Source organism: Schistocerca piceifrons, chromosome 4, assembly GCF_021461385.2.
Source record: "Schistocerca piceifrons isolate TAMUIC-IGC-003096 chromosome 4, iqSchPice1.1, whole genome shotgun sequence".
NCBI classification, from domain to species: Eukaryota; Metazoa; Arthropoda; class Insecta; order Orthoptera; family Acrididae; genus Schistocerca; species Schistocerca piceifrons.
In genome coordinates, this window is record NC_060141.1 from 63,914,495 (window position 1) to 63,935,234 (window position 20,740).

At 39.7% G+C, this 20,740-nt stretch overlaps 1 protein-coding gene across 1 annotated transcript in view; it reads left to right on the forward strand.

Annotated features, from left to right (window-relative positions):
• Positions 1–20,740, forward strand: part of LOC124794911 (zinc finger and SCAN domain-containing protein 2-like) — a 164,616-nt gene that overhangs the window by 50,151 nt on the left and 93,725 nt on the right. Inside the window, exon 2 of the mRNA XM_047258613.1 lies at positions 1,948–2,192. Coding sequence (XP_047114569.1) covers positions 1,948–2,192 — 245 coding nt within the window. The remainder of the gene's footprint in view (positions 1–1,947; positions 2,193–20,740) is intronic.

Sequence of the window (20,740 nt, forward strand, 5' to 3'; positions counted from 1 at the left end):
CTGTTCTTTTATAATAAATACCTAAGTACATCAGTACTTCTACCTTTTAATTTCATTGTGTGATCACTGAAGGTGGCCTCTGCAGGTTTAATGGATAAATTTTTCATTATTTCAGTTAAACTATCAGGACTTGGAGTCTATTTCAGTGAATGGGGAGTTGTGGTATGTGTAATGATGATAAACTTAGAAGGAAGGACTGTAGAAGGGAAAGCAACTTGAAGACAGTGTTATAGAGATGGAAGAAGAAATGAACGAAGCTGTGTTGGGGGATGCAGTTCTGTGATAAGAATTTGATAGAGCACTGAAAGTCCTAAATTTGACCTGAGTACCTTGAATAAATGACATTCCTTCATAATTATTAAGTTTCTTGAGAGAAACAGCCACGATAGAATTGTTCCAACTGGTATGTAGAATATATGGGACAGGTTAAGTACCCTCAGATTTCAAGAACAACATTCCAAATAAGGCAGGTGCTGATTTTGTGAATATTACTGAACAAACTGTCAGTTTAATAAATCTTGGATGCAAAAATTAATCTATAAAAGAATGGAACAATTGGAAAAAGTTAACACGTGAAACAGGATTGTGGTGCATTTAATTATATACTGGACAAGTAGTAAGGGAACCAAGGAGAAATATGAAAAGGGCATTAAAGTTCAAGGAGGAGAAATAAAACCTTAATGGATTGCCAGTCACATTGTAGTTCTTTAAGAGAAAGCTAAGGACCTCTAAGATTAGCTAAAAGGAATAGAAATTGATTTGAAATGGTGTTACATGTTGTCAAATTAAATCAGGTTGTGCAGAGGGAAATGAGACACTGAAAGTAATAGACAAGTTTTAGTACTTAGATAACAAAGTAACTGACACTGGCAGAAGTAAGGAGGACATGAAATTCATTCTTGCATTAGCAAGAAAATTCTCCTCCACCCCCCCCCCCCCCACCCCCCCCCAAAAAAAAAGAGAGAGAGAGAGAGAGAGAGAGAGAGAGAGAGAGAGAGAGAGAGAGAGAGAGAGAGAGAGAGAGAGAGAGAAAAGGTAATTGTCTTCCTTACATTGAAGTGAAATGTGGGCAGTAAACAACACAGGAAAAAAAAGAATAGTTATTTCAAATGTGGTGCTACATTAGAACTGTTATGATAACATTGATAGACAAAGAGCTAGAATATCACACTGGACCCCCTCCCCCCCTCCCCCCCCCCCCCTCCCCTCATGAAATCTTGGTTGTGATGACAGACTGATCTGTGCTGGGTTTGGTTGGAAGGTAGTAAAGTGATTTAGGGGTGACTAAGCCAACAAATGTAAATGCCAAATAAAGGTTTTGGTAACAGATTGACCTGTAGTGCTGTCTAATGTTTATGTTCGTGCCAAATGAACTTCAGTTTGCCATATGCAATGCACTTTTTGCCATGAAAACTAAAACTGCAAGGTAAATCCAGAAAATGCATATCAGGTAGTGGAAAAGCCTGAAGATTATTTTGATACATAATCTGAAGATTATTTTGATACATAATGACATATCTTGCATGTAAATGACTAAAAATGCTAGAGGGATCCACTATGTGACTTTTACCAGATCAATTAACATTTTACCAAATGTTCTTTTAAAAGTACTCATTTTTGCACCACAAACGAAATAACCTACACACCATTATCTGAGTATAGCTTGTCATTATTTTCCCTGCATGATATTCATCATATCCTTTTTCAACTACATTTTAAAATAAACTTAAGGGTACTTTGATTATAACAATGATACTTTTGTGGACCATATAAGTTGTATAGTAACTACTAATATATGTGGAACCAAGGAGATTCTTATCTTAGATGTGTGTTCTTAGTCAAATAAATATTTGTCTCAAACAAAATAATTATGAACTGAAGAAAAAAAAAAAAAAAAACATAATCTTTAGCTAACATCTGAAGTCACAATTTTATTTGTACTTGCAGGTGTCACCAGTGGGTTGTCAACTGTGGGAGGGATGATCTACTGGAGAAGACTGCTGAGCAGCTGAGCAAATTTCTTTTATGTGCTGAGCACTTTGAACCACATTGGTTTCTTAACAAGTACAGGACAGCATTTATTCGTTCAGGCCAACCAGTTCCTACTATATTTTACAACAATCTTGCTGAGTTTGTTCCCAAATCAGTCAGAAAACTGTGTCAGCTCAGAACTGAGACATCTCATGTGTCAGGTAATTGTGAAACTTTGAAACAAAACTTTCAGTGTGAAATAAATGATTAAATAATATTAAAAGTTTAATTAGAATTTTGTGAGCTTCGTAAGTAAATTTACTGTATCCTATTTTACTGTGTGTTGAAAGTTATTTACAGCTTTCATTTCATGATCCCATATTGTCCATAGTTACTACTGAAGTAGGTATCTATTTTCTGGTTACTTTTTTTGTAGAATAGCTGTTCTCAACACAAAGGTTACTAGCTGTGCTCTTATTGAATACATTTATGTCCTGGCCTTCCTCCAACTGTTGAACTGACTCCCTCATCCAGTAATAGCATCATCAACAGTTTCAAGTGGTCTTTGAACTGTGAGACAACAGAGCCTTTTCCATAATAATGAATCTTTCCCAGAGGTTTTGACAGAAAAAATCCTAGGAATGACTGAGCAGGGTGTCTGCAGGCCATGAAAGTAATGACAAGGCCCTGAAATTGAGTGGGTGGTCGTGAGTTTTGTTTTGTTTGTCAGTCAGGAGTGGTTCTAGAACAGAGTAGGAAGTTGGGAGTAGCAGGTTAGTGCTACCCTCAAAAATGTTGTCTCTGCTATTTAAATTGCATTTTAAAGATGTTAAGAACACTCGGAGCAAAATTGATTTCTCGCTACCCAAAACTTTTCCTATGCCATATTTGTACTACTTGCGGTTTGTGACTTGCCGTCTATAGAGTGGGGGGGGGGGGACTCGACTCGGGAAAGCGAACAGCTTTTCTTGCGAGAAGAGGTGGAGTGCAAGGGAGAATGTGCTCTGCCTCCATATACTTTAAGGCAGGCAATAAACACATGCTTGTACTTTGAGATTCCACATAAAAGTCATGAAAAATCATGAACTTGATCCTCTGAAAATCTGTAGACCTCCCTGCCTCAGTTCAGAGCTTGGGGACCTTTGGATTTGTTCTTATCCACTCAGCCTTACATTTTGATAAAACATCTAAACTTTCTTCATGACATCTTTTTTAATGGTTCATTTTTTTTGCAATTAACTTGTTAGTGTGGATGTTAGGAATTTCAAGTTTGTTATTGTAATGGTGTCGTGTTTGTGTAGATTGCTATGCTGATACCAGTGTTTCAGGATGGCCTCTTCTGCCCTCAGAACAATAGGTGTGGGAGGCTGTGGGGATGGAATTTTCAGTATGACGACGAGTGTGTAGTCCTGATTGCTAACTCATTAAAACATTCTTTGTTATTTGATGCTTTTCATACAGTAGTATGTGGCAGTGACCCAGGTCCGAATGTGATGAGTGGTAGCGAGCGAGTAAGCCAAAGTGGCAGAGGGTGGAGATAGTGTGACAGCAATCAGCAACAACAGGTGCCTTGCTGATGCTTGATGGGTGCCCATTTCACAGCATGGCAGGCTTATGGCTAAACTGGCCCACTCTGCTCGTGGCCCGAGTAAGCTGGCAAGGAAATGCAGATGCACTGAGTCAAACTCGGGACCCTCAAAGGCCGGCCAGAGTGGCTAGCGATAGCACCTGGTGAGAGACCTCACTTCACCAATACTGGTTAGATTCCCGGAACTGTCGAGGCTGGCCAACGGTTCATAGACAGGTTGCCTCACCTAGTTGGTGGTGCCAATTGTAGGTGCTGTAGCTGTTCGGCTTCACATCCGACTGATGGCTGTTGCAGAGACAGCACTGGACAAATGCATGGTGCCAATGGAATGAGACTGTGGGCTTAATTGGGGGCGTATATACTTTCCTGATTGGACATGTTGTGATAGGGGTTCGGTTCACATCATGTAGCTGGGTATGAAGCGTCGCTTTAGGCCACAGCGTGGAGCAATCCAGCTCACCAGTACGGTAAACCACTGTGCTGCGGAATGCTATGTCAATATTATTGCCGTACCCATCAGCAGGTAGCTGTCCTTTACACCCCAGGGCTGGCTGCTGTGAGCTTCTCGAGACTGGTGCCACAACAATCCTCCTTCCTTGTGTAGCACACATTTCTGTCGCCAGGCGTGTATAGCACAACTCATTGCCAGTTCAGTGCTGCCTGTGGTGTCGACCTGTTCATCTGCAGTGATTGTTTTTGCCAGCGCTGTTTTCTTCTTGCTTTGTTTTTTATGATGGCAAGTTAACAAAATGCAGCTATGAAAGTTGTTGGTAAAAATGCTGCTGAACTGTTTTAATGTTGAAAACACCTTACCAAGATGATGCTATGGAAAAACTCAAGTATACTAGTGGCTTGCTCGATTTAAAAATGGCAACATGACAGTTGTTGATGTACCTCGTTCTGGATGTCAGTCAACTGCCTTAATCGACGAAAATGTTGAAAAAATTGTAGAGCTAATGCTTACAGACTGTCAGACCACCAATCGGACCTTTTATATGGAAGTTTTGAGAAGATTGCACACCAGTGTTCAGCTAAAAAGACCCAATTTGTGGCAGACAGCAGACCAATTCTTCCACCACGACAATGCACCTGCACACACAGCCATCTTTGTTAGACAGTTTTTGGTTAAAAAATAGCGTGGTTCCTCTGCCCCTCGTACCTTACTCACCTGACCTGGGTCCATGGGCATTTTTCTTATTTCCACACATGAAAAGGGGCATAAAAGGACACTGATTTGACAATATTGAGAAAGTCAGGGAAAAAATAGGGGAGAAGGTATCAGCCATTTCTAAAGATAACTACAAAAAATCTATTTAGCAGTGGAAGTACCAGTGGGACAAATGTATTGGTTGTAATGGAGAGTATTTTGAAGGGGATAAGGTTGTTCCGTAAGCAATTTGAAAATATATAGCTGTTAAAGAATAATTCTTTTTATTTTTTTTCCTCCTTGCACTTGGTTCCATTTTATTTTATACTCTGTAGTTTGTGTCACTGAGTCTCCAGGCGAAATGCTTAGTCTGTGTTGTTGCTCACCCATTTGACAGCAGTATCAAGCCGCCTCATAGGGATAGAGTTTTAGGACTCTAGGAAGTGTTCTCCAATTATATCTTAGTCCTCCAATTATATCTTCGTGCTCTTGTTTGCCTTATCAATATTTTACAGAAAATTACTGAATTGCGTATTCCCCACATTGTAGTTTATATATCAGTGTCCTTGGGAAAAAATGGTCAAGATCGTGAAAGTATGTACTTAACCAGTGTTTAAAATCTGAAGTGCTTCCTAAATGTATCCATGTGAAAATAAGTTCAAAATCCTGTGCTGCTATTACATTTAGTAAGCAAAGAAGTACACTTAGGACAATCTAAGAAATTTAGTAAATTGAAGAGCCAACAAGAACCCAATCCATCACAGTGCATAAATGGTGATTAAATTTTTAAAGAGAGTTGTTAATTTTACTTGCATTGTTTTAACCAATTGCAAGAATGAGATTTGACATAAGGGATAAAATACAATGTAATCCCCATTATGAAAGATCCATGGTTAGGAATGTAATTGGTGACACTAAAATTGCCTTAGAATGGCCTAGTTACTGTATTTGGAATAGAATAGAACAACAGTTACAGCTGTGAAGATTACTGTTGCACTGCTAGCCTGAGGTAGAGGGACCAATACCTGCACGGACAAAGGAGCCAGACAGTTCACAAAATTAACAACAAACTATCTGAGAACTATGCTTCACCTGTTATCCTTTCCACTCCAAATACACAATTTTTCATAGCCATCACGCACTCCATTCTTGAATCTGACTGTACTGGGCATCAATGCTTCATAGTATTGCTACATAAGGAATTCTGTATTACATTGATATCAAACTGTAGCAGTTGTGTTGAGAGAAAGATGGTAATTATTATGTTCAATATAGTAGGCATGAAATGACAAGTTCTTTTTGCTGCTCGTAGAGGTTTTGGAGGAATGTCTAAGTGAAAATGAGAATGACAAGGGTTTTTATGACAGTGCTTTTGATGATTTCAGTCATTCATTTGTAAACAATTTACGTGAAATAAGTACGGAAATATTCCAGCCTGAAGAGTTTCAAAAAATATCATATAATGAGAAGTTTAGTATTGTAATGCTTGTAGTTACAGAGCATAATAATGCTTTAACAAATATGTATGAAAAAGCCATGGACAGAACTGGAAATCTTAGTGCTTGGTTCCTAATTGAGCTAGGAAAATGGGGTAAAAAGTTTTTGGTGTAGCCCAGACTAGTAGCTGTTTGTAGAGGCATTCAAACACCTGTCTTACTGTAACTATGTTACAGTATATTGAGCAAGGTTTGAACAACAATCTGGAGCTACCACCCAGGCAGATTGTGGAAATCAATTGATGCCTTTATAAAAGACTGTAATTGGGCTGAAATTAATCCTCAGCTAATGGCATCATTTGTCTCTGCACCATTTAGGTTTTACATGTGAAAACAGTTACAATCATTTGCATTTTACGTGCAACAGTCAGCCTTGAATAAGTCAGGAATGGAGTGAGGTGAATGGGTCAAATTTGGTCCACATGTGTATCATATAAATAAAAAAATGTATGATAAAATTGAAAACTTGCTTTCAAAACCCTAGCTTCATTTTGATTTTATGACCAAAAACATGTTTTTTGTGAGTTTTTTTTTTAAAATGCTTGCTACATCTGCGTTTCAGACTTCGAATTAGTCCAAATTTTGTAAGAAGGTAGACAGATACATATAACTGATGGCCATCTTGTTGTTTTGTGAAAGCTTTATCTCTTGCCATGATATGGTAGTCTAAAGTTGCACATCAGATGCACGTAAAAATCCTGTTTTATGTGAATTGGGCATCTTGAGATGAAATAAAGTGATACAAATGATGACAAAAAGTATATTCTTATGGTAATTTTGAGCAGGATTTGGAAGAATCTTTCATCATTCAAGTTTACGTGCAAAAAATCACTTGGTTTCACTTGTGTTTCGTAGAAATGCCTTGCATTTTAAGTGCTGCATTTGGATGTAATTAAAAAAAACTGCTTATTACAGTTGATTATCATATCATTGTTTATATGTTAAAGATTTTATTCGCCACTGGCTTAAAATCTTCTAAAAATCTTTGGCTGTGGAAATCAATGTCTGTACCAAATCAGAATTATACCCAGCCCTGAACAAAATATGCTGTTTGATCAAGAATTTAAAGCTTTATCAAAGACCACAAAGAAAATTAAACTAACCCAAATATTGCTATAAAAAATAATTATCAGAAGTAGTTCACCTTACTTCCAACCAACAGAAAATGTTTTCATGCATTTTCTTCAAAAACTACTATGGTATCTTGTAGAAAATTTATTTTCAAACAGAGCAAAATTAAGTTCGTCAATTTTCATACAGGACTGAAAAGTTGACAGTATCTTGTCGTGCATACATTGTTTCGCAGTTCTCCTGCTCATTTCAGCCAGTCGTACTTAATTTGGATTGATTGTTGCAACATGTCACGCCAAAATTTTTTCTAGAGGCGGTTTCTTAATTTAAGTTTTCATTATTGCATACTTCATATAAACAATGACAACAGTTTTAAGATAAAAGATAATAACAAGATGTATTCTTTCCAGTAGTTTATTATTTATTATGCCAATCGTTCAGCTTGCAATATAGTAAGCTTTTAAATAAATTTATTTGTGTAGTATTGTCACATCATAAGTTTAGCTACACAGTATAAACTATTAACATCTATTATCATCATAAACTTCACACAGCACAAGACCCGACAAGAATTTGATCTGTTAATATGCCAAGAAATTCTACGTAGTCACAATAGCTAAAGAAGCTTTCCTGAGGGGGGACACTAAGACAGTAGTTTTGATTTCCTTGGGGGGGGGGGGGTGTATGCTGTTTTTTATTATTTTTTTTATTTTTTATTTATTTTTTTATTTTTTATTAAAAAAAGAGTGAATCATTTCTTTCTCAAACCCACTAGTTACATCTCTAGTGAGGGGTTTAAGAACAAATAGACACATTTATGTGCTTCTGGAGAGCGGGACGTATCTATGACGGTAAGTATTCTTGTGTGGGGGTGCATCTATAATAGGAAGTATCCCAGAGTGGGGGTGCAAACATCCTAAACTTCAATGATCCATTATGTCATATTGCTTGATTTGATAATGCCATTATGAATGACATGATGGCATTTGTCATGTTATACAATGTGATCTCATGTACCAAGTTACTTGACCGGACACAATGCATTATATTCCTCCAGACTTAGTCCGCAAACAGATTTCCTGTGCCATTTCTCCACACATTCCCAATCTTCCCACCACCCAGAAGAACCAGCTTCAAATAAGTGCCCCATTCATTACACAATACCACCTCGGAATGGAGCAACTGAACCATCTCCTTTGTCAGGGCTTTGTTACCTATCATCATGCTCTGAAATGAGGAAAATCTGAAAGTTCTCTCCACCTCCCCTAAAGTGGTGTTCCGTTGCCCACACAACATACATAACATCCTAGGCTATCCCTGTGCTACTTCCAATGCCAACGTGCTGTGGAAGGTCCAGGTGCAAGGCTTGCCCAGTCCACTCACCCAGCACTTTCTTTACCAACCCTGTCACAAGCTATCCTACTTCGTCAGAGTCTGAGCCACCTGAGAAAGCAGCCATGTCATATACCATCTCTGTTGCAATCATTGCACAGTTTTTTTATATTGGTATGATGACCAACCAGCTGTCCATAAGGATGAATGGCCACTGCCAAACTCTGCCCAAGAGCAAGGTTGACCACTCTGTGGTTAGTGTATAGATGAACGTAATACACTTCATTTCAGTGGCTGCTTCACAACACGGGCCATCTGGATCCTCTCCTCCACCATCAGCTTTTCTGCACCCGGACCCTACCTAGATGACCTCTTCAATGTACCACATCCTCCAAAACACCCTCCCAAACACCCCACAAAATCCAAAACCCAGAACACAGTGATTAGCCTCTCCACCAACAGCCTCAGTCCCACAGAATTTTCAGTCCTGTCTGAAAGCCTGACCTTCGGCCCCACCTCAAAATTTAACAATATTGACTTCTCGGAGACCTTCTCTCGTTGTTGCGATCCCTATAGTGCAAATACTTCTTTCCCACCAACCTCTCCAACCAAAGCCAACCAACCCCAACGTGGAACCTTGCCTCTTCCAGTTCATACCACCACCCAACCATATCGTCTACTCCCCCCCCCCCCCTTCCACTCCCACCTAACCATCAACTAGTCAGTTACCAGGAATTCCTGACCTCCATGCTGGTCTCAGCTTCCTTCCCCAGATCTCTTCCGAAGAACGCTAACCTTTTGGCAGAAGAAAAGACAGCCATACACAACCTGAAAAAACATCCAGACTTAATCATCATCATCCTGCAGAGAAAGGCTCCACTACTGTTATGACGAGTCGCAGTGACTACCTGACGGAAGCCCTCTGCCAACTACCTCACTCCTCCACCTACAAGCTCTGCAGAGTGATCCCATTCTGTAAGTCCAACATAACCTCGAATCCCCGCTGAAATCCATAGGTCCTTTCCAGAATCCTCACCTGAGTCCATCTCCCTCCTCACCCTAACACCCCTGCACACCCGCCTTCCACATGCTCCCCAAAATTCACAAACCCAACAATCTTGGATGCCCAATTGTAGCTGGCTGTTGCACTCCCACTGAAAGAATTTCTGCTGTTATTGACCAGCACCTCCAACCAAGGATCAAGGATAATAACCACCTCCTTCACTGACTTCACCATCCCTACTTCTGTATCTCTGGGATTCTTACTTATGGGTCATTCCATGCCAAGTGGTCTAAACCTTCCCACCATCATGTCTCCAATTTTCTTCAAATTTTATCTGTAGCACTAGTCAAGTGCTAAATTAAGTTTCTCAAGATTTCAAGCCTCTAGCTGCAATACTTGCTGATCTACACCCCCTTGTCTGAAGGGTAGTAAGTTCGCATGCGCGCGACATCAGACAAAATGCCATTTTTGGGGTCTCATAAAATTGAAACCAATTCATAAGAATGGTTAGTAAGATGAGACCCTGTACAGTTTTTTGTGCTGATTCAAACGAAATTAATTATAAGATTACTGATGCAAAATCCGGTCAAACAAGTCGACTCAAAGTGTACCCCTAATTCTGTCGTGACTTAATGCGACAAATTTTGACCAATATTCAGACTGCAATAATTTCCTTGCAGATAAAGATATGGACTTGAACTTTTTACCAAGTCTTATCTTTGTGCTGGACATAATACAGCTGGATTTCCAACTACCCAGGCTTTATAGTCGCCTTGCAAAATCTCTTCAAATTTGGCAGTGTCAGCGCAAATGGCTTTATTTACCAAAGTTCAAAGCCCATTACTACAAAATAGTCAGCCTGGATTTAATTGTGAATAGTATCATCTGAAAGAGAAACTCTTGCTCTACAAGATGGATATATTTTTCTTTTGCAACGCTTCCATTAAGTGCTTATTTACTCAGGTCAAAGTATCTTATATTTTGTGTGCGCAGTGCCCTGCGTTGGTCCATGATAGCTGAGCCATTACTGGTTATCACAATAAAACCAGCATCCCCATCGCCATAGGGGCCACGCCCGATAGCCATGCAGTAACAGCCACGGGTGGGTATCTTTACTGCAGGTTCCCAAGCCTGATTACAGGGTGTCTTTACCACAGGATCCCAAGCCTGATTGTGGGTTTCTTTATGCAGGTTCCCAAGCCTGTCTTCCTCAGTTACTTCATCATTCTGGAAGCATCGTTGATTTGCAAGAGAATGCTTTCAGGAAAACTGTATTGCCGACCAGATGATGTCACTGATGGAGCTGGAATAACACCAATGATAAGTTGTTCTGGAATCCAGCAAGTATCACGTCTTAAGGGCCAATAAAATGAACTTGCAGGACCATGAGGATGCATAAAGCTTATGAAAGCATCTTTCTGTTCGACTGAGATTTCAACGATGTTTCCAATCCACCATTTCTTTTCATAAATGCAAGCAACATACTGCCCAGGCTGAAGATCCATGACTTGAACTACTACTTCAGCAGCACTAATTTTGGCCAAAAAAGATGTCGCATCATTAGAAACTCTACTGACCTTAATTGTCGTCATATCAATGGGCAAAAAATGGTGGTTTTCTCTTGTGCCAGCTAGAGTGTGCCCTTGCAGGAATCTTTCTTCTTGAGAAGCTTTTTCTTCTTCAACTTCCTCTTTGCTGATGAAAAAGAATTTGATTCCATTGATATTATCATTGCAGAAGTTGAAAAGATCTTTGGGTGTTAGAATCTGGTTTTCATATGGACGTTGCAAACTTGCTCTTGCTGCCAACCGTTTTGTTGTGCCTCCAATGCCATCACAAGGCGACTTTCCATGGCTTGTTCCAAAGAAATTCCATTCTGCTGTTATTTCAAAATCTTCTTTGTGATAGCATAAGTTGAGAAAATTCTTGAAATTCTTATATTGTGCAGCTGAACCATCACTGAAGTAGTGGATGTGGCTTATTTTGGAAAATTGCATCTTCAGGTAATTGATTACTTTTCCAATGTAAACATGGACACTAATCGTATCGTGTCGAAGGCAGTCACTAATAACACAAAGATTCACACATTGCACCTCTTCGTTTTCACAGTAGTAGACTACAAATGGATGAACTGTTGCTTGACTGTTTTCCCAGTGAAAGCCTTGCACTGCATCTTGAACAATAAATGAATAGTTTTCAGCAAAATCCATTAGTATTATGAATTCGCCTTCTTTCAAATCAGTTTTGAGAGCTTTCAGGTGCTGGCTTTGATGCTTGGCAATGTAGTGATGACAAGACAGGTTCCAAATTTTTGCTGCAATATCTTCAACATACTCTTCTGTTGAAAGCTGCTTTGTTTCTAAAGTATCCCTGTCGGTATGAATCCATTGTTTGTACTCAATCAGTTCTTCAGGGTCATTATCTTCAAAATATGTTGCAATAACTGCTTCTACACCTTCTGGACCAGGGCAGTTTTCACAACGATGAAGCATACAATCCTTGTTTTCCAAGCTGCAAACAGCTTTGCTAAGAATTTCCTTGTAGTCTTCATTGATTGATGCACCAGTGAGCATAAGCTTGACATTTTGGTGTATTGTACAGACACAAACTGAGTGCATTCCAGCAGAGCCAACTGTAACACACCATTTTGGTCTAAGCTCGCAAAACTTTGAGAAGCCAATTTCTGGTCCATTTTGCTTCTGATAAGACACGTACATTTCCTTCAAATTGCAAAGCAACAACCGCTTTTGCTTGTACACCTTTGTTCCTGAAATTCTCACAGGCACACAGTCTTTCTTCCCTGGACAAAGTCTGCTGAATTCGTCATCTTGAAAAAAGTCATGTACTTTCTGGACAACTTCATCTGAAAGCTTCCTTCCTTGCCGATTTGCTGGAAAAGCTAGAACACCTTGCTCATTCTTCAGTTTTCTCGCTTGCTTTACCATTCTTTCTGATACATTAAATGCTGTTGTCGTATCTTTAATTGTCCAGCTTCTTGGAACCAAGGTCAATATTTGAACTTTTGTCCTACGATTTGACACTTTACATTTTTCTTTCAACTCTTCTATAAGATTATCAAGATCTGCACAATTATTGCATGGGCGACTTTTACTTGAACTTGGCTGTTCATCGTAATTGATTCCTACAGCAGCAGCAATTTGATTCCCAATTAAACTTTGTGCATCCAAGATCTTTCTTTTTGCATAGCTTTGCTTATCTCTTTTACTTAGTTGTCTTCTTTTCAATGGTGAAGCACCAATAAATGATAAACTTTTGTTGATGGCTGGTTCAGTTTCATCCGTTGTGAAATCTTGTTCAGATTGGGTTGATAGTGATGATGAATCTTCTAGCTTTTGGTTCAGTGCCGACATGCAGCGAGGGCAAAGCTTCTGACCAGGTTTTATATCAATCACTTCTTTTTTCTTTAACAGGCAAAGTTTGGCAGCTGTTTCATTATCAAGCAGTCTAAGTCCAGCTTTTACATTGTGATTCCTCTTCTTGAATGGATTGCAACATTTCTTTTGCATCGCTTGATATTCATGTAGGAAGAGGGCTTCATGGTGGAAGCAAATGATGGAATTTTCGTCAAGTTTGGCTTCTGAACGCGAAACAAGCAATTTCTGGTCACATTCTGTGAAATCACTAAACGCTTTGAATCCAGTCTTCTTAGCATAGAAGATAACATGGCACTTCGATGCAGCAGCATCTTTTCCAATTGAACAGGGGGCCAACGATTCTTCTTCTTCATTAACTTCTGACATCTCTCACTGGCCAATCACTGAATAAAACACGAATGAAATATCCAATTATATCAGTAATTCTAAGCGACTATTAAGATTCAAATTCCTAGAAATGAAGAAAAATTAGTGCATCGCGCATACAAAATATAACAACTTTGATGTGAGTTAATGAGTACTTAATGGTCGCGTTGCAAAAAAAACAAATGTCAGTCTTGTAGAGCAAGAGTTTCTCTTTTAGGTGATACTATTCACAAGCAGATTCAGGCCAACTATTTTTTAGTAATTGGCTTGAAACTTTGGTAAATTTTACCGTTTGTGCTGACACTGCCTAATTTGAAGAGATACTGCAGGGCGACCATATGGCCTGGATCATTGCAAATCCGGCTGCATTATGTCTAGCACAAGCATGAAGCTTGGCCAAAAGTTCAAGTCCATATCTTCAACTGCAAGGAAATCATTGCAGTCTTAATATTGGTCAAAATTTGTCGCGTTGTGTCACGACAAATTTTGAAGTATACTTTGAGTCGAGTTATTTGACCGGGGTTTGCATGAGTAATGTTATACATAATTTCGTTGGAATCAGCAAAAAAAACTGTACAGGGTCGCATCTTACTAACCATTCTTATGAATTAGTTTCGATTTTATTAGACTCCAAATATGACATTTTTTTTATGTTGCATGCACACGGACTAAGTACACTTCAGACAAGGGGGTCTAGATCAGCAGCTATTGCAGCTAGAGGCCTGAAATCTTGGGAAACTTACTTCAACACTTGACTAAAGCTACAGTTAAAATTTGACGAAAATTGGAGACCATGATGGTGGGAACTTTTTTCAGTTTTAGACCACTTGGTGTGGAATGACCCTTATCACTGTTGATGCGACTTCCCTAGACACCAACATCCCTCATGGCCAGGACCTTGCCGCTATTGAACACTGCCTCTCCCAGCACCCTTCAAACTCCACACCCACCACCTCATTCCTTATACACCTTACTAACTATACTTTGACACACAACTACTTATCCTTTATAGGGAAGGCTTACAAACAACTCTGCAGCATAACTGTGGGCTCGCGCAAGGCACACTCCCATGCCAACCTGTTTGTGGGCTTTCCCATACTTTCAAAACCCCCAACATCTGGTTCATTGACAACATGATCTGAACTCAATGCCAAGAGATCCTATCCTCATTTCTTCACAGTCACAACACCTTGATTCCCATTTGCTTCACCTGGTTGTCCTAAATGCAATGTCCCAACTTCCTGGACAATGACATCCATCTCTCTGATGGCTCCGTGCTCACCTCTGTCCTCATTAAATCTACTGACCATAAACTATAACTGCATTTCGATAGCAGCTATCCTTTCCACACCAAAAATCCCTCCCCTATAGTCTAACCACCTGTGGACAATGTATCTACAGTGATGCGGAGGGCGTCACGAAGGCCTTCACAGACAGGCAGTACCCCCCCTCCCCAAAAATGTAGCCCACAAACGAGATTTCCCTTGTCATATCCTCAAACATCCTCACTCCTCCCACAACCCCCAAGAATCAGCTACAAAGGAGTGTCCTCCTCATCACTCAGTATCACCTTGCACTGAAACAACTGAACCATTTCCTTTGCCACCACTTTCTCATCCTGCCCTGAAATGAAGGACATCCTATCAGAGATCCTTTGCACCCCTGCTGGAGTCATGTTCTGTCCCACCCAATGTACGCAACATACTAGTCCATTCTTGTGCCACTGCCATTCCCACTCCCAACTCCAACCCAGACAAAGATCCAAGAGCTGCCCAATCTACACACATAGTACCTGGTGCTCCAGTCCTGTCACCGGCTTACCCTACCAAATCAAAGGCTGAGCCACCTGCGAAAGCAGCTACCATATTTACTCGAATCTAAGCCACACATGAAAAATGAGACTTGAAATCAAGGGAAAAAAAAAATTCCCAAATCTAAGCCGCACCTGAAATTTGAGACTCGAAGTTCAAGGGGAGAGAAAAGTTTTAGGCCGCACCTCCAAATCGAAACAAAGTTGGTCCATTGTAATATGAGACACAATTTAGGTCGAATGAATGGCGATACAGCTACAGTAGTTTGGTTAGAGTCGTAAGCTTAGCAGTTAAGCTTTACCAGGTACCCATTGCTATGCGTTAGGTGCTCCCTCCGTATTTATACGGGTACCCTTCCTTTTTCACGTGCTGCGTCTGGTTTGAATCGATTGCTTATTTTGCTTTGATCTGATAAGTGCCGTTCTTTTTGTTGTAGGTGTTTACGTCACTCTAAGCTGAAAATGCATTATTGTATTGTGTCATGCATTGTTTGTCACATTCTGATAGTGAGTGTTTACGGCCTGTTGCAGGTCGCGGCATGGCTTGCTTTTGTGCGCGCTACCGCCACTTACAGTTAAAAAAAAGAAATAGAGAGAAATCGTCTCATTAGCAAAACAATGGCAAGAGACTGCTATTTGTTGTTACTTACACTGCTGCTTTCTTTGATAATGATCAGCAAGAACTAAATGATAGACTGCGTATGATAGAAGATGTTCTGAACGAGAGTTTAGCGAAAATTTTTCTCCATTTGAAAATCTTTGCAGACGCCTCTTTAGTACATTACATTCTGCACAGAAATTAGGGTCATCTTAGATTTAAAAATCTAGTCAATTGCCATGCTTCATTTCTGACTGTATCACTATTAGGCATAAGAATAATACGGATATAAACATGACATGATATGTATATTCTTTCACGTTTGCTGTTGTCTCACTCTAGTTTCGTAGTTTATTAGGCAGACAGGATTTAAATGAGATAGCAGCAAACACAAAAGAATACATGGCAAAATGTTTATATTCGTATTATTCTCATGGTGAAGGGAATATTGCATGTGATTCACAATTCAAAAAGTTCCTATTAGCAACCATCTCTTCTCACAGGTAGGAAAATTTCAGAACGTAGAGTTGGCCATATTGACAAACATCCCAAACAGTCTTGTCATTCGGATTTTCGCATTGAAATGCTGCTACATTCGAAGATGAACAATACGGAATTTGTATTTACTTCGTTGGATAATGTATGAAAATGCAGTGGTTGAAACTCGGGGCGGAGAAAAAAGCTCGTCTTCCACCTTTTTTTAAATTTATTTACTGACGCAGACGTTTTGCCGCCAGTATTTATTATTGTGCCTGCAAAACATGCCTGTGTAGCGCTACATATATTCGATGGCTGAAGTTAGTTATGGCGGCACCTACCAACATTTTTCAGAACTTCCGCTTACTTTGCACTCGATTCTAAGCCGCAGGCGGTTTTTTGGATTATAAAAAGCGGAAAAAAAGTGCGGCTTAGATTCGAGTAAATACGGTATGTCATATACCATCTCTGCTGCAAACATTGCACAATCTTTTATGTTGGTGTGACTACCAACTAGTAGTCCACTGGAATGAATGGCCATTGTCAAACTGTTGTCACGAACGAAGTTGACCACCTGGTGGCACAAAGTGCAGATAAGCACCACATGTTCAATTTCGGTGCATGCTTCACAGCCTGAGCCATCTGGGTCCTTTCATTTACCACCAGCTTCTCTAAACTATGCAGATGGGAGTTGTCCGTACAACAGATACTCTGCCCCGATAATCATCCTAGACTCAATCTCAGGTAACCCACTGTCTCTATACCCTCCACCCAACAGTTATTCCTTTCTTAGTCCTGACTCCCTCCCAATTCACATCCTTAGGTCACCTTCAGCCTGTGCCGCTTCCCACCAGCCACTACAATCTTGCCAGCTCATGTACCTACCATCCCTCCCTCCTGAATTCCTAGCCTGCATACCAGCTGCCTCCCTGTGAGCCATTAGCCTCCCACCCCCAGTCTCTCTCCCTGTCTCCTGCATCTCTCTCCCTCCACCCACCCCACCTGACACAACATTGCAACCAGTCCACCCGCCACAAAAGAGCATTGGTACTGTCAGTTTAACAGGCGCCATGCAGGGGCATAGTTTTGTGTGTGTGTGTGTGTGTGTGTGTGTGTGTGTGTGTGGTCGTCTTTTTACTCTAGCTCATCTTGTGTTGTGCCTATAGACAATTCAGTGCTCCCACTTTTCAGTGAGTGACCTCCTTTAATCCTAAAATATTTATTTTCTACAGGAACTTTCCTGCAACACGAAAATATGTTCTGGCGTATTACACCCTTCTGCCACTGGTAGGTTCATAAATGGCAAAGTTAGCCAAGCAAGTTTCCTCTACCACAGTATGACATAGAAATGGAGTGGTGGTGCTGGGGTTTACAGTCCAATGAACAAAGTTTCATGCTTTTATTACACACAAATATTTAAAGGAAACCCAAGAGGTGAACCCGCAGTTAGCATTACAAGAAAATCGATACACACAATTTTTTTAATACAAGTTTTTAGATCAATGAGCAAGGAAGGAAAATTTGAATTCAAACTTTCATTCCCCATTTACCTTTAAGAAACAACTAATATTAAGGCAGCAGCTAATGAACCAACTTTACAAATGTACTTGGAATCAACCAAAACAACTTTCAAAATATATACTGGGTTCACCTTCCTGCAACTAGAATAAACAATTTTAAAACGTCCACAGATAACCTTTACATAAGGAACGAACCCGATTAATTAACATGGCAGACAGAAATCACACAGATCTCACCAGCAACTAACAAGAAAGATTTACATTTACGCACATAGTTCACCATCCTGTATTCCAGAACAAATCATATTAAAATGACCACATTACGCAATAGACACATCAGTTACTACTTTGAATTGATAGCTCACACTTTAACGTTACCTACATACAGCCCTCATTCCAAGATGTGAATGACACCTTTTTCAACAATCAAATAAATAACAGGGTACATAGTACTGAACAAAACATTGAAAACCACATGGAGTCAATAACCACGATGCACACCAGTAACATACTTCACGACAACCAAGTCACTCAATCGTGTGAGCAGTAAAAGCACTTTTACCAGCTGTAACAGCCACACAAATCCACACAGGCTAACAGTTTCAAACAGCCATCTTGACCAACATCACCTTTTTCTATGTGGCTGTTTAAAGTTGTTGAGAGTTCACAATTCAGCGAATGGCGATATGCAGCAGTTCCAGCGAGCCTCTTCATAAAGTTCTTCATGCTCTCTCAATCCAACAATGGCATGGAACCTCCGGTTGACCAAATATTGACCAGTCCATCGGATCCTCAAAGCAAATACTGCAACCACTCTTCATCAGCCGTCTCTGTCCCAGCAAGAAGTTTTGTTGCCCCATTCCAGAAGGTTCTACCTACACACTGCGAGCAGCACAGTCATGACCGATCCTAGAGCGCCCTCTCAGTCATTGTGGCCGACAGATGCACCACTCGGCAGGAATTCAAAGTGGCGGTTGCTGGCGCCAGAATTCAGTCTTCACACACAGAAATGTTTGTGTCTGTTTCAATTAACGGATCTTCATTAACAACAAGTCTAACTTCAGAAGTGATTTTTTTCTGTTCATTACTAACCTCTATGGGGGATTCAGTTCCTCCCAGTCTAGATTCTATTTCCTTCAATTTTGAGCTAAGTGTTTAGCATTACTTTTTATTTCACTTCTTATTGCAGATTCTAAAACTCCCAATTTCCTTAATATCAGGCCTAAAATTTCACGTTGATTTGGTTTTTTGTCCAGAGATATAGCATCTGAATTTTCAAAAGCATCTTGGCTTGCATCTACAATCTTCACACCCACTGCTTTACTTTCTGCTTCATTATTGTAAAGTACTTCACCCCAAAATATTATAATTTTAATAATTCTAGAATACTTAGCTTGACATTTCCTCTGTGGTCTCGTTCGAAGGTCTTCAGTCTGCCTCTCTCGCTCCCCTCCCTCCTCCCCTCCCATGCCACCCCTCATAATCTGTGTATGCATGAAGTTCTTTTGCAGCTTCCAAATCAATGTTCCTTCAGCATTCAGATTCCATGTTTCTTCATGGTATTTTGTGTACATAATTTTAATGAAATTGAAATTTCTTTCATGTCATTTCCCTGTAATAGAAAAACTATTTATACTCCAGCCAAAACAGTCTGTAATCCTGGACAGGCCTCTATGTATGATGCAGTACCCATGGGCTTAACCTTTAAACGTAGTCTTGTAAATATTACTGGAAAAATTAACGTTGTTTTGCAGCAATGTATGTTTAAATCCAAGAGATAATGCATCATATATAAACACATTAAAAGTAGTATGTTATTTGCATCATATAAATACTTGCTGCAAGAGTATGAACATTTTTATTGATGACAATCTATCATTCATACAGTAATATACAATTTCATTTACTGTCCTTACTTTTTAACTTGTAACTATATGCTTTTTCCCGAACCCCAACCACAGCTGCAATTTTTTTTCCTTAATTTGTATGTACCAAAAGGAGAACATTGTTTTATCACACTGTGCGTTGTGGAAGCTGCCGTCTGAAATCTTACCTAACAATATCAATGTGCTCGGTAAAGACTTTTGTAGTGGCGAGTCTGTGGCTGACGTACATACCATTTACGGAAGATTTGACAGTGCATCCACCACTAACAGCCTCATATCACCCAAGAACAGACCAGTAAAATCTAGTAAACTCTGTCTAGTGACTTTTGGAACAAGGAAGGGAGAGAATTTTTGACGGGACATTACTTGCTTAGAGAAACGAGGTTGTGGCCAAACCATCAATCCTCTAGTGAGAAATTATTGCCCTAATGGTATCCAAGCAGCATACCCATTGCCAATTTTATAGTCCCAATGGAATCATCATGCAATGGATTTTCGTTTCAGTAGTCAACAATAACATAAACTGTATTATAGCCTATGACACAATGAAAAGTATTTTTCTAGTGCTGACTAAGAATGCATTGGAAGGCATTCTGGCCACACCTTATATACTTAGTTTGTTACTTTGTTGGCTGTTCCTATGCAGTCGTCTGTGTTGTGATAAGCAATTTGCTGATGTTTTCGTAAATCACATCCCATCTGGAAACAAAATTTGAGTCTTACCTGAATCTTGCTGAGGAACCGTAGGTGATCCGCAAAGTGCATCTCGATTAGTATGCTGACTGGTGGTTTGGTAGTGAAATCGTATATAAAGATAATGTTGAAGGCTGAAATCTTTGATGTTTTCTTTCAGGCAGTTGTACTCTTGCACCAGGTAGTGCAGTTAGTTGTTTATGATCTGTTATTAAATCATTTCAAGAACTTTTTCTCAGTCTGACAAATTTGAATGGGCTGTGATTTTAGGCAAATAGAATGAGTTTATGGATTTGTTGTGCAATATTTTATGGTATAACTGAACTGTTTTCATTTTGTGAAGTATCTGTAGCTATTATCAGTTGGTCTCCTTTTTGTGTTGTTGTT